General features: G+C 44.6%; 1 protein-coding gene across 1 annotated transcript in view; it reads left to right on the top strand.

Moving 5' to 3' along the window:
- Positions 1 to 11,269, top strand: part of Sara (Smad anchor for receptor activation) — a 45,630-nt gene extending 34,361 nt beyond the window's left edge. The window contains exons 13-15 of the mRNA XM_065449444.2: positions 1,941 to 2,203; positions 3,397 to 3,543; positions 5,496 to 11,269. Coding sequence (XP_065305516.2) covers positions 1,941 to 2,203; positions 3,397 to 3,543; positions 5,496 to 5,763 — 678 coding nt within the window. The 3' untranslated portion in view covers positions 5,764 to 11,269. The remainder of the gene's footprint in view (positions 1 to 1,940; positions 2,204 to 3,396; positions 3,544 to 5,495) is intronic.
- The last annotated feature ends 751 nt before the right edge of the window (positions 11,270 to 12,020 follow it).

Raw genomic sequence — 12,020 nt, 5'->3', positions numbered from 1 at the left:
AGGAATGAACGGGGAATTAAGTATGCGACTGCTTCTTTGAAGGAGCCTGCGCTCAAAAAACAAATTGTTGGCTGATGCTGAGATACAGGTGTCCCTCATCCAAACCAAAATAAACTCTTTAAAGCAGTGAAACACAACACTGAGGCGTCTTGCGCGAGCTGAGAGTATGTCAGGACAGTTGCATGACACTGAGCATGCTATCAGTTGATAGAAATAGCTCATATTTGAAAATATTTGCTTCTGTATGCATCTCCTTTTTATTTGTACTAGAGAATGTCCAACTCGATTTGAAAATTTTTTCGAAGACATTTTATTTGCTGTGCATTTTAATAACCCCTCTCTTATATTCTTTTTTTGAATAACATAAACACTACTCCTTAGTATTCAAATTGGATTAAGTCGGTTTTCTTTAAATTTTTTTTCATATGCTGACTAGAGAGTGACAGCATAGGGCGATATGGTTTCAGCGCGACTTGACATAAAACATAGTTCTGCATCACTCAGGGAATTTTGCAAAAGCACTCAGGGAAAACCTGGAAAACTCAGGGAATTTGGAAATGTCAACTTGGTAGACACCCTGATTAAGCTTAGAGAGGCTTAGTTATCTAATAATGCCCTGCCTCATACTGTGCTTAGAGGCGATCAGACTTGCTTGGAATTGCGCAAGAATGATGTCATCTCCGTATACAGTCGACAAGAGCGTCACCACGTTGGTGATCTCTGCCAACGGACTTTGCCATGGAGGTCAAAGAAATGAGCCACGTTTCTTTGCACCACTTGGCTCTTACGAAGGCACAGTAGGTGGTGCCGATAACACCAATGTGAAGCCACACAAACACGTACAAAGATTCGATGTCTTCAAGACACACCTGATCAGTAGATACACCACATAAAAAATAGCAACTAAATCTTTAGAGAAAAGACATCCTACAGTAAATAATTATGACAATAGTGCTGACCGAAAAAAAGGAAGAAAGGAGAAAAAGTGCCATTCCTTAGAGCGTTTTGTCAGCCAAGGGAGAGCGGGCATGGCCTCCGAGACAGAAGGATGATGCACAGTCTTTGTTGATAGCATGCACCTCCCAATCTTGGAGGCTCAAGAGTGGGCCACTGGAAGCCAAGTCAGCAGAAAATCCAATATGGCAGTCTCCAAGATAAGGTAGCGGGGGTTAGAACGAGCAATTTAATCTGGAAAATCAAATGTTGGGGCCTAAATTCATCCAAAAAATCAGTCATGAAAATGCATTAGCTCTGTAGGAACCCTGACAGTGCATTTATGAAGTATGGAATATCCATCCAGTCTGAATTTGAGTCCGAAAAATTTGTCAGGTAGTGTACCACATGCTTTTGAAGCTCTCCATGCTTGTACAAGTAATGGTAAAATAGTGTTGGGCCAAACAACCTAAATTTACTCTGGAGTGGAAACACAAAGGGAGTGTATTGATGATAGAGCAGTTCACTAGCGAGAATTTACAAGAACACTAAGGATGCGACACAGTTAATACAATGCAGGGAGTTCAGTGCAGTTTGAAAAGTGGCCCTAGAAAGTTGAGAGTTTAGACTAGAGTTTCATTGTTAGTGGCAACTGTGGTAGCCAAGATTGATTGAACAGACGTGGCCATGACAGTGTTTTCACAGCAGGACAGCTTGGCTTCAAGATGTGTCATCAGGAGTGGACGGCCATGTGTCACGATGTAAATTTAGGCAGTTCTGCACCAAGAAGGTTTCATGTAAAATATTCTGGAGTGGCAGCTCCTGTAGCTTGTTATAATCTGAGGTAAAGCCGGTGCTTGTCCCTGGTACTTCACCTCTAAAAGGGAGCCACACCGACTAGAATCTGCTCACAGCTCAAGTGCTTTTGTTCTGCTAATGTAAATGCTAGGCTGATTGGAAAATAAAAACTTGTTGCCTGTTGGTTGAGGTTGTCCGTCTGTTTGCAGGCCCGTCCTGGAAGCCTCGTGGAATGCACGGGGGCGTCATTCGTGGTGTTCAGCGGTGCTCTCAAGGGTCCAGGGGAAGCCAAGCACAGCATCGTCGAAGACGGTGTGCTGGTGCAGCTTTCGCCAGCCAGCATGGGAAGTCTGCGGACAGCGCTGCGTGCCATGCGTGACTGGCATGTTCCAGCGGTTCCTGCGTCGCCTGGCGAAGACGCTGGCCACATTGCCGTCATCTGGACAGAGGATGACCGGCCAAAGAATAAAGGGTTTGTGACACTTACATCCTTGTTTTGTAGAAGCCTGTAATCTGCCTGGTCAGCAGTCCTATGTCCCAGGTGAGCACAGCGCTTGCTCGAATTCATTTAAGGCATTGGCTCTTTCACACGAAGGACATGGTATGGTGGAGCGCTTGGTCTTCCTATAGTGCTAGCATGAAACAATATTACCTTGAGAATACAGTCAACATCTGATTTTTCGGACTCTCTGTAGAGGCTGCGAAAACGTCCGAAAAATTTGGAAGTCTGAAAAAGTGACCCTTTCACACCGTTACTATGCATCACCCTAATATGTTGTGTATGCTTGGCTGCGTAACAGCGCTGTATCGCGGCTTCCCAAGCTTTGAAGCCATCTACGAGAATGAAAAAGGTGTAGGCGGTGCTGTTTATTACGTTGCGCATTTTTTTTTCAATGGAAAACATGCCACTGAATAGCAGGAAGCTTGGTAGTAAACGTCAAAGCAACTAGGCCTAGCATTTCCGCTGTGGCTACGCCTGCTGGCGGATCGGCATGTGAGAGTGCTTGTTCAATGCTGCGAGATAATCAAAATGGCAGCAGTGGTGGCTTAGATTATTGCTGTTTCGGACCTGTGGTCACAGCAAACGGTCTGTAAAATCGGATGGCAAAGAGTTTCAGTGTCCAAAATTTCAGCTTAACATTGGCTTTGTAGGGTATGTGGCGGAGCCGTGAAGGTGTCCAAATTATTGGGTATGTCCAAAAAATCAGTCTTTGGCTGTAGTAGTGAACTGGCTGGTTAGTATTGGTTGTGGAGAAGGCTCATAGAATGAGAAACAAATAAATGAAGGGTGATGGGACACATGCATGCCCTATCCCCATTGATTACTTTGTCCCTCATTCTATGTTCGTTTTCCAACATGATTGATATCAACATTAGCCTGGAAACATTGACAACTTGTCCAGAGAAAATCCAGAGATACTCAGATTATTTGAAATTTTAATTGCAGTTAAACCTTGATGTAACCCTTAATACAGAAACCTTTTCACTGATATCAGTGTGTAATTCAATAAATATGATAGCTAGTAATAATCGATAGAATGAAACTGCTTACCTGCTGAATGTGACATTATAATGAGGTTTGAATGCACAAACAGCCACATTCATAATGGCAATGATGCAACACATTTGGTGCCCTAATCTAATTTTCTGACACGGCTGTTATAGGGTGCAAAGCCCAATAGACGGCCGCAGCCTGGAGGGCATTACTGGTGTGCGCCTGCGTGCATTCTCGGACTTCTGCGCTCGGGGCCTGTGCCTTCGGTGGACCGAGTTCTTTCTCCTTTCCTGTGACGGAGGACCAACGTGGGGCGGGTAAGCAGCAGTACCAGCAACAGCCTGTGTCAAGGCCGCTGCAGGGCAGCGGCTTCTTCTAGAGATCTTTCATCACCCCTGACCCTCTGTCAATAGAGCCCACTCTGTAGCCACAGATTTTGTAATCTTATTACACCATTTAATCTTCTTCCATGTTCGATGGTCCTTCTCTTCTGTCGTCGCCCACATTCTTTTAGTACGAGAAGAAAGGGGGTTAACCGAGGGGTCCGATTTTCATTAATCATATCATAAGAAGCCAACAAACAGACACCAAGGAAAACACTAGGGAAATTACTTGTACTTACTCATTGAATTAAATAAATGATGAAAAATAATAGCAATGAAAGTGGATGAAAAGACACCTTGCCGCAAGTGAGGTGTTTTTATTTTTATTTATTTATTTCAATACCCTAAGGGCTCAGGGGCATTACATAGGGGGGATTATTATACAATCATAAGGCGCAACAAGGTTACAAATGCCAAGGAAAGTAAGAAAATATCACAAGTGCAATAGAAATGGAGTGTTTATATATCAAAGAAGGAGGGTGCTACAGGTGTCATATCACAATCAAGAGAGGTATACTACAGTCGAACCTCGATATATCGAACAGCGCAGTGATCGCAAAATAGTTCGATATAGCCAGAATTCGATATATAATATCACGTAGAAAACGCGTCAAAAACTAGCACAAATCAATCAATGAACCAATCGTGGCGCAATAGATACTCACATGAAGCTTCAAACAAAGTATTTATTTCGTTCGCTGAAAGTACTGAAGCAGCGTAGCCTGCTTCATAGTGGCAACCGCGTGCTTGACCACGGCGTCCTCAACATAGTCCAAACGGTCCAGAAGAGACGGTCCCTTCTATTGCGCCGCAGTAGCGGCGTACAACGGCCAAAGCAGCTACAGCTTCAGTTGCAGTCGGGAGCGGTGCAACATCAGCGCTTGCTGGATCAGCCTCGGCAGCGTCTTCGTTCGGCCGCTCAGCAGTCACTTCTGCCGCGATCTCACGTCTGTTAGGGCCGATTTATGCTCGAGCCGCCCATCGCCGCAAGCCGCACCGCACGCTTGCGGTCGCACGAAAAATTGCACGTATCCAGCATTGTGCACAAATTACGATTTAAACTGTGTGCATAGTGTATACCTTACACATTGTAAACCGAAATTTGTGCACAAGTGTTTGATACGTGCAATATTTCGCGCGACCGCACGCGTGCTGTGCGGCTTGCGGCGATGGGCGGCTCGAGCAAACTCCGCCACTGTGCCGGTGCTGTCGTCACCGCCAACGAATTCCTCAATGCACATGCTGTGTGGCTCAGCACCGACAAAGCGCTCCAACTGGCTCCACGGCCGCCTCGATCAGGCGCGCATGGCCCCCGCCTAGAGTCACTCTACCCCCGCCGTGCGCCGTGCGCGCGTGCTCGAGGCGGTTGTGCTGGCTCCAAGCCGCTGCGTGTGTACGCCGCTACGTTCAAATGGCGCCCTCGGCGCAACCGATGTGGGCAGCTGTCGTACGCAGCAGTCCGGAACGCCCATCGCGCCGCCGCTATCTTCGAGAGTGTTGCGGGAAAGCTCGCCTCCTGTCAACAGAGCGCACTTGGTCCGGGCGGCGGAGTTCGATATATCCATTTTACATCCGGCCCCGTTCGAAATAAAAAATTAAATATGCATGCGATTTTCCATGTGATATAGAAAGTGTTCGATATACGCAATAATTCGATATATCCGTGTTCGATATATCGAGGTTTGGCTGTATATGAAATATCGATTTTATGCACATTGACGTGATTAGAGTAGCTCAATGTTGTCTAGATTTGGATGCACCAGTAAGGGTAACTATTTGTTCTGGCAGATCATCCTACTCCATCCTGTGATGTGGAATGAAAAGCGCGTAATATCAACAGTCTCAACCTGGACGTCTAAGAAGAATTCCTTTGCTGTGTGTCACAGGTGCGAGGACCCCCAGCGGGCTGCTGAGGGGCTGGCTCGGGCCTTCTGCGAGGCTCTGCTGCCACACATGACCTTGCTGCAGCCACTGTCTCCACTTGGCCTCCGTGCCCAGTTGGGCCCTGACCAAGTCGGCTATGAGGCCGGTGCGCAGGGCCAACCGCTGCCAGTTGTCTGTCAGGAGCCACTGGACTGCGCATTGGTGCCCTTGCTTACCGGGCCACAGGAGCCCATGCACCTCGAGATGCTCTTCCATGTCATCTACCAGTGAAAGGATTCGGGATGTCGGCAGCAGCCCAGCCTCATGAGAAATGTGCGCTAACTACTGTACATTCAGCTCCACTAGCAAGCCCATCTAATGGACTCATCAGCACTCCTGAATGACTGACTGACTTTGCTAGCCGCTTTGTGTGCTGTTTTAAGCGGCAACTCACAATGATGAGTGTTACATGGCTTCCAGTCTGTCTCATGTACCACGTTTTCCCCTCGTCAAACCCGAAATATTGTGAAGAGCCAACTGCCCAGAGAAAAGCTCTCTGACAAGTCCTGTGAACCAGCTTCACATTTACTCCTTGAGTGGGATCCAAACAGCTACACCTATGATACTTTTTTACCACTCACTTTTGTGCGAGAGGTTGTGCATGCTCATTTTCGTAAGCCGGGCCGTTCCTGTGAACTCTGTGGGGGCCTGGAGGGCTTTTCACCGATGCCACTTTCTTCTTTTACCGACAGTGCAATCTTGCTGCTTTTATCCCGCATATTGATTGCTACAAAGTTCTTATTTTGAGAACGAAAGAGATTGAGGACCTGCCGCTGCATAGTTAGCATTGTAGTCCTCCTAACACCCTTATGGCATGTGATGGGGATACTATCGCCTAAGCTTTTCTGAAACGGACAAGCGGACACAAGTCTCCTATGTTCTCGGCTTTGAGTTTTAGTGCGCACACTCTGCACTGTTTGTTGTGGAGGTCAACACCTGCGTCAATCGCAGCTAGACCATGACCACCCCATTCAAGCTTGCAGAGAGGACACAATCATTTGGGGACCTGTGCTTTTGCCAGCTGCATCCATAGTGAGAGTGTCAGTGCATGTACGTAAAAGCTGTTATAGGAAGAACTTATTGCTTATCATACTTTGCTTGATTTGCCAACTGCTGAAAATAATTATATTACTTGTGTGGGGTAATGCTCTTTTTACCATCGTGGGTAGCCTATTTCTTAGTTTCAAGATGTTTTAATTAAACTATCAGCAAATGCTGTGGTAGATGGCTCTGTGGTAGACAATCTGTTATGTCCGCTGCTGCCCGGCAATTTGACCATATGTGCGTGCCTATATGCCGACTTCACTAGTTCTACTCTCACTTAAGCTTTGGCACATTCTTATGGTGCTGATGATGCAGACGTTGATTCAAAAGTGTGCAGCTATGCTTTTGTAGTTGCTTGAGTAATGATTTCATGGGTGATAGGTGCAACAAAAGCCAGGGATCAGCCGCTTGTATGGTCTGCAAATATGCAGATTGTCACACACTGTGGTTCAGTAGTGAGATTACATGTAGCAACCTCGGTAGAAAACAGGAGTCGTGCATTTGTTTGTGGGGTCTGAACGCATTGATTACAGAGCACAGTCTTGTGCCGTTACACATGCCGCCCGGCCGTTGCTCACTGATTTATTGTAGCCAAGAACAGACAGCCGGAAGGCTAGCACAACAACATGCCGTTGACACCTTCTCTGATGTCATCAGTACTGAGATCTGCTAACTGGAGTGGCCATGCCTAATTGAGAATTATTGCATTTACTTGCCGACATAATTATTGACCATTGTTCTGGGTTGCTTTCGGTTTTCAGTGGGCAGTAATTTTCTAACGTAACTGCATATAGTGGAAATCTAGATATAAAGCAGTCCTTCTTAATACTGGTTTTTCTACCATAAAGTTAAGATCATACACTACACACCTGTAATGCAGTCACCTGGTGCAGAATATCTGCAGTAGAAGCTGAAAGACTTTGTAGACAAGTTAGGCACTGGAAGCTTTCGTGGCAAGAGTGCTGGAAATTGCAGAACATCCTGTTTGGATGTTATGATGGTGGGGTATACCTGGCCACTTGGGCTGCATTTCACATGTGTGCAGACACTGTGCATGTGTGTTTTTATTATAGCGCAGATTTTCCTGATTCTGGTGACATATGTTATATAGCTGATTTGCACTGTATAGAACCCAAATTGTACAGCATGATACTTGAGGCAATACAGGAAATATGGGAAGGAATTTAAAACTTAACTGTCCTTCATGAGCTGCATTGACCAGCTGTGTTGTCTCACTAAAGGCAACTGCTTTATTTTATACGTACTCTATGTTCTTTTACAAGAAACAATAACTGTCCCACTTAGGTAGCCTCAATGTTGGCATGATTTCACATGCCTGCTTGTGCACTTGAATGCGAAGCAGAAAGTCAGCATTTAACGGATGTGCATCATTGCTAATCTTCTCTTTGGAAATGCATGGGGCCTGAATTGCACCAGGTAGTTCCTCGCACAATGCGAACAGATAGTAGGTCGAATGAGAGTTGTGGAAAGCAAGCATGGGAACAGCTATGATGCAGGTGTGCTTATGGCAGCTCATTTCAGAAAGCAGTCTACAAGCATTCTGCTTTTATAGGGCACCTCCTCACAGCTTAAAGGGACACAAAAGAGAAACACTATAGCAGTTCAGAATTATAAGTATTCTTTCGAAACATTATGTTCCATTAGTTTTGCTTTAAGTGGTCAGTTACTGAAATAAAAGATGAAGGCAAAACTTCAATTTCTTGAATCCTTGCGCCGGAAACCCAGCACCAGTAGTTGAAGTGTAGCATTAAGGCTTTCAGAGCATTTTCTCGAGTCAGAGTTGTTGTGGCATAATAAAGGTTCTGAAAATTGCCAAGTTTAATCTTTGGCTCCTTAAAGAATGCGGTGTGGTCAGTCTACAGTGTAGTCAGGAAAAATATAGTTAACTATTTGTAAGCAAGTGCCGTTAAAATGTGATGTCACAGTGAGCTGGTGTGCGAACTTGATGGTGGCACTGTCACCTGGCTTATGAGGCATCCTCTCACCTTTACGTTGTTCTCATTTTGCTCATTTTCACGATAAGAGTGGCTTTCTTTAGTATTGTGAAAAGTAACGCAATAATGCAGCTAAATTCGTTTTTCTTTTTGATGGCCCCAGTGCACCAAAGCAACAAGTTTTTTTGGCATGGCTTCCAAGATCAAGGCACATGATTACGTCTGTGGCATGCAATATGGTCTCGGAGGCTGCAGTTTTGGCTCACTGGAGTCGTCGCTGCTTGTTACCAGAGAGGAAGTGGAACCTTTTGTTCGTGACCTAAAATTCACTGCAATAGCTTAATCCACTTTGTTCTACAAAATTTTAGTTCCTGGACGAACTGACTTAGAAATAGCTGTTGGCATTTGCACACCAAGCCAACAATATGCACAAGCGTCAGAAATACCTGAGAAGCCAATCATGGACAATGTAGGGAAGTTATGTATAAATGCTCCTTTTGCTATTGCAGATGCAGTTAGAGCCCCGATTGAAACTAGCACTTGATGCAGTACAGAACCTGTGCTAAGAATAGTTAATGTAATTAAAGAATGCTTAATGTAATATCAAGTCCATTCGGTGGCGCATTTGCTTACAAGTCTGAATTTACTTTTGTTTTTCAAAACTTTTTCTACCTATTTGCATTACTGCTTTCATAGCTGCGATATGTGTACCAGCTCTCTTCAGCTTATTTCAGTCTGCGATTTAATGTAAAGTGTGTCATTGTCTTACTGCACACAACTAAGCTCTGCAAGTTAAAATCCCAATCTCCACCCATAAGAGCGGAAGGGGTGAAAGCTATATTTTCGGCCCTCTTTATTAAGTCGTAACAGTCTTCAATAAATAAAGCTCAATTTGCGTGCTGCACTTTATTTGAATACAGGAAAGCTAAGACTAATATTGGCCTTGCTGAGCTTCACATCAGGGCTGACTCGCTATCTCAAACATGTACAGTGAGGCATTTTGCACTACGCTTTAAATTTTGTGGTCACTTACTTGCAATGGTTGCTGCTGGCGTACCAGTGTTAATGGAGCTTTTTGACGTATTACTATAGTACTTGGATTTGTAACCCGTGACCATTTGTGCTACTCCAGACCAGCTTACAAGCGTAAAAAAGAGTACTGACGTAATGTTTTCGAGTTGTCGTTCTTATTGTATAACTACCGCCCAAGCCCTTAAAACCTTAGAAAAAATGCTTGCAACAACCACAGGGCACCAAGCACATGATTTACTATGTGTTTTTTTACGAAACAGTTTCGGCTTCGTTTCCCGGAGGAGGATATGTCATGACGTTGCTATACATTTGCTGGCTCCGCGCCACATGGCTGCCACATGCAAGCCCAGCCAGAAAAAGAACATTTGTTTGTTTACTTTATCATGAGCAATGTTGTCATATCTAGCTCTTTTTCTACATGGTGTTGGCAGACCACGCTCTGTGTTGTAGTGTCACGATAGTCAAGGACACCAGGTCTGGTATTTCCAAGCTAAGTTTAGTATTAAAGTATGTTATAGTGGTTTCCCAACCTTCAAACTTGCTGAGCATTGTTGTTTTACATGCCAGAAGTGTGGAGGAAAATTTCTACAACCTCGAAAATATGTAGGCACTCCTTTAGCTTAACATCTGTGTTGACTAAAAGTTCGGAACTGCCTGTATGTGTGGCCTGCAAATGGGTATTCCTTCAACTAAAGTCTCACTACCCTTTGACATGATTCAGCTGATGTGTGTTAGTGTTCGTGTGCCTAGGTAGCACGCAAGGCTGTTCCACAGATGTGAATTGTTGCCAGGAAGCCGTTGAACAACCTAGATGTTAAGGTTGCTGTACAAGTTCAATTTATCCTAGGCATGTTTGTTTGTCGTGAAAATGATTATGTATGAGCTGCTTGTACAGTATCTATGACATTTGCATGCTGTGTAATTTACTACTTTGACTTCGATGCAGGTTCAACTGGAGCCCAATCAATTTGCACATGTTCTACTTGGAGCTTACATACTATTTTCGGCATCTTAAACAGAATGGGCGTATGAGAGGTGTGTGCAATATCGTTTGCAAGTGTTCTTGCTGTGATGGACAGAATAACATCGTACAACATGCATCCTTAACTGTTTATAACTGCTTTTGCAAGAATGCGTTTTCTCTTTTCATTAAAGAAAAATTTATAATGGCCAGCTGAATTTAGTTGTTACAGAGCTTCATGTAGATAAGAATGCATGCTCAGCCAAGTGTGAAAGGTTGTGGTATGTCCAGGCATTTGTGTGACTGTTTTAGGTTTAATAATAAAAAATATAGGTGATGTAAAAGAATTGCTGTCCATGCTTCTATTTGGATCGGTGGCTAGTTAGTGTTATGGTTACCAACATTTTTATTTCCTCAGTTGTGTGCCTTGGTTACTTTTTGTAAAGTGCGAATGGTCGATGCCTCATTGAGGAGGATACCTTGTTTAGCACTTTGCATAAGTCATCACGATGACTGTGTGACCATATGTTGCTGTTTGACCAGCTGCCTTTGAAAGGTATGGGCACTTGGCCTATGGACTGGACCATTTGTGCCAGCATGTCACTTGCACGAGTCATGACAACATGGACATTGGTAGCTGTGCCATGATTGCCTCTTGTGAGAGAAATCTGCAACATATTCAGTGCAATTCAAGATGGTGTCACGTGGTTTCAAGACCGCAATAAATAAGTTGCTTTTACTGTTATTGCCTTGATTCTGGTTTTCCTGTTGCATAGTCTGGTTAAAGGAATGCTGAACAAAAATTTCGTCCTGGCTTTTTTTTTCTAATAGCTGTCAACTCCATAATTATGGTATAAAGCCTCAATTCCTTGAGAGTGCCACAAATTAGAACACTCGCACGCGAAGTGTAATGCAGCTTCAGACATGACAAAGACACATCACTGCAAGTGGACATGGCAGTCACGTGATATAAACAAGTGTGCCCGCCAGCCTGATGCAGTGATTGAAGGCCATACAATAACTGTGTTGCCAAATTGGCCTTTCCAATTGTTTCTCTCTTGGAAATGCAGGGGAACCCGCTCTCCACTCTTGTCCTGTCGTGTGCTGGAAATGCTATCATGCTGATAACGCGCATGCCGTTCGTTACTGGAAAGTACTGGGCTCGCAGCGTTAAAGAAAGAAAACGCATTAAGACAGATGACGATTATCGTTGTGTGGCAAATATACACCCCAAAGGGTGCAACTGTTTTTAGAGTGTGAAGGGAAATCTGGCGCTGCGATTGTTCAACCACTTTATGGGAATGATGGGAAGTACAGGCTACGGATTGACGTTCTGTTGACTGGCGAACTAGTCTACAAGTGTTTTTTGGCAGTTTTGGTTTCGCTCCACAGTGCGACGCAAAGCTCTCGCTCTGCCTTTGTTGTGTTGCTCGAAGTGGCGATAGCGCGCTGGGCCAGCGGCTGGGCCGATGTTTGTGTCGCGGTGTGGTGTCGAA

Source organism: Dermacentor albipictus, chromosome 9 (assembly GCF_038994185.2).
Source record: "Dermacentor albipictus isolate Rhodes 1998 colony chromosome 9, USDA_Dalb.pri_finalv2, whole genome shotgun sequence".
Taxonomy (NCBI): domain Eukaryota; kingdom Metazoa; phylum Arthropoda; class Arachnida; order Ixodida; family Ixodidae; genus Dermacentor; species Dermacentor albipictus.
Note: the sequence above shows the minus strand (reverse complement) of the source record. Positions and strands in the feature narration are given on the sequence as shown.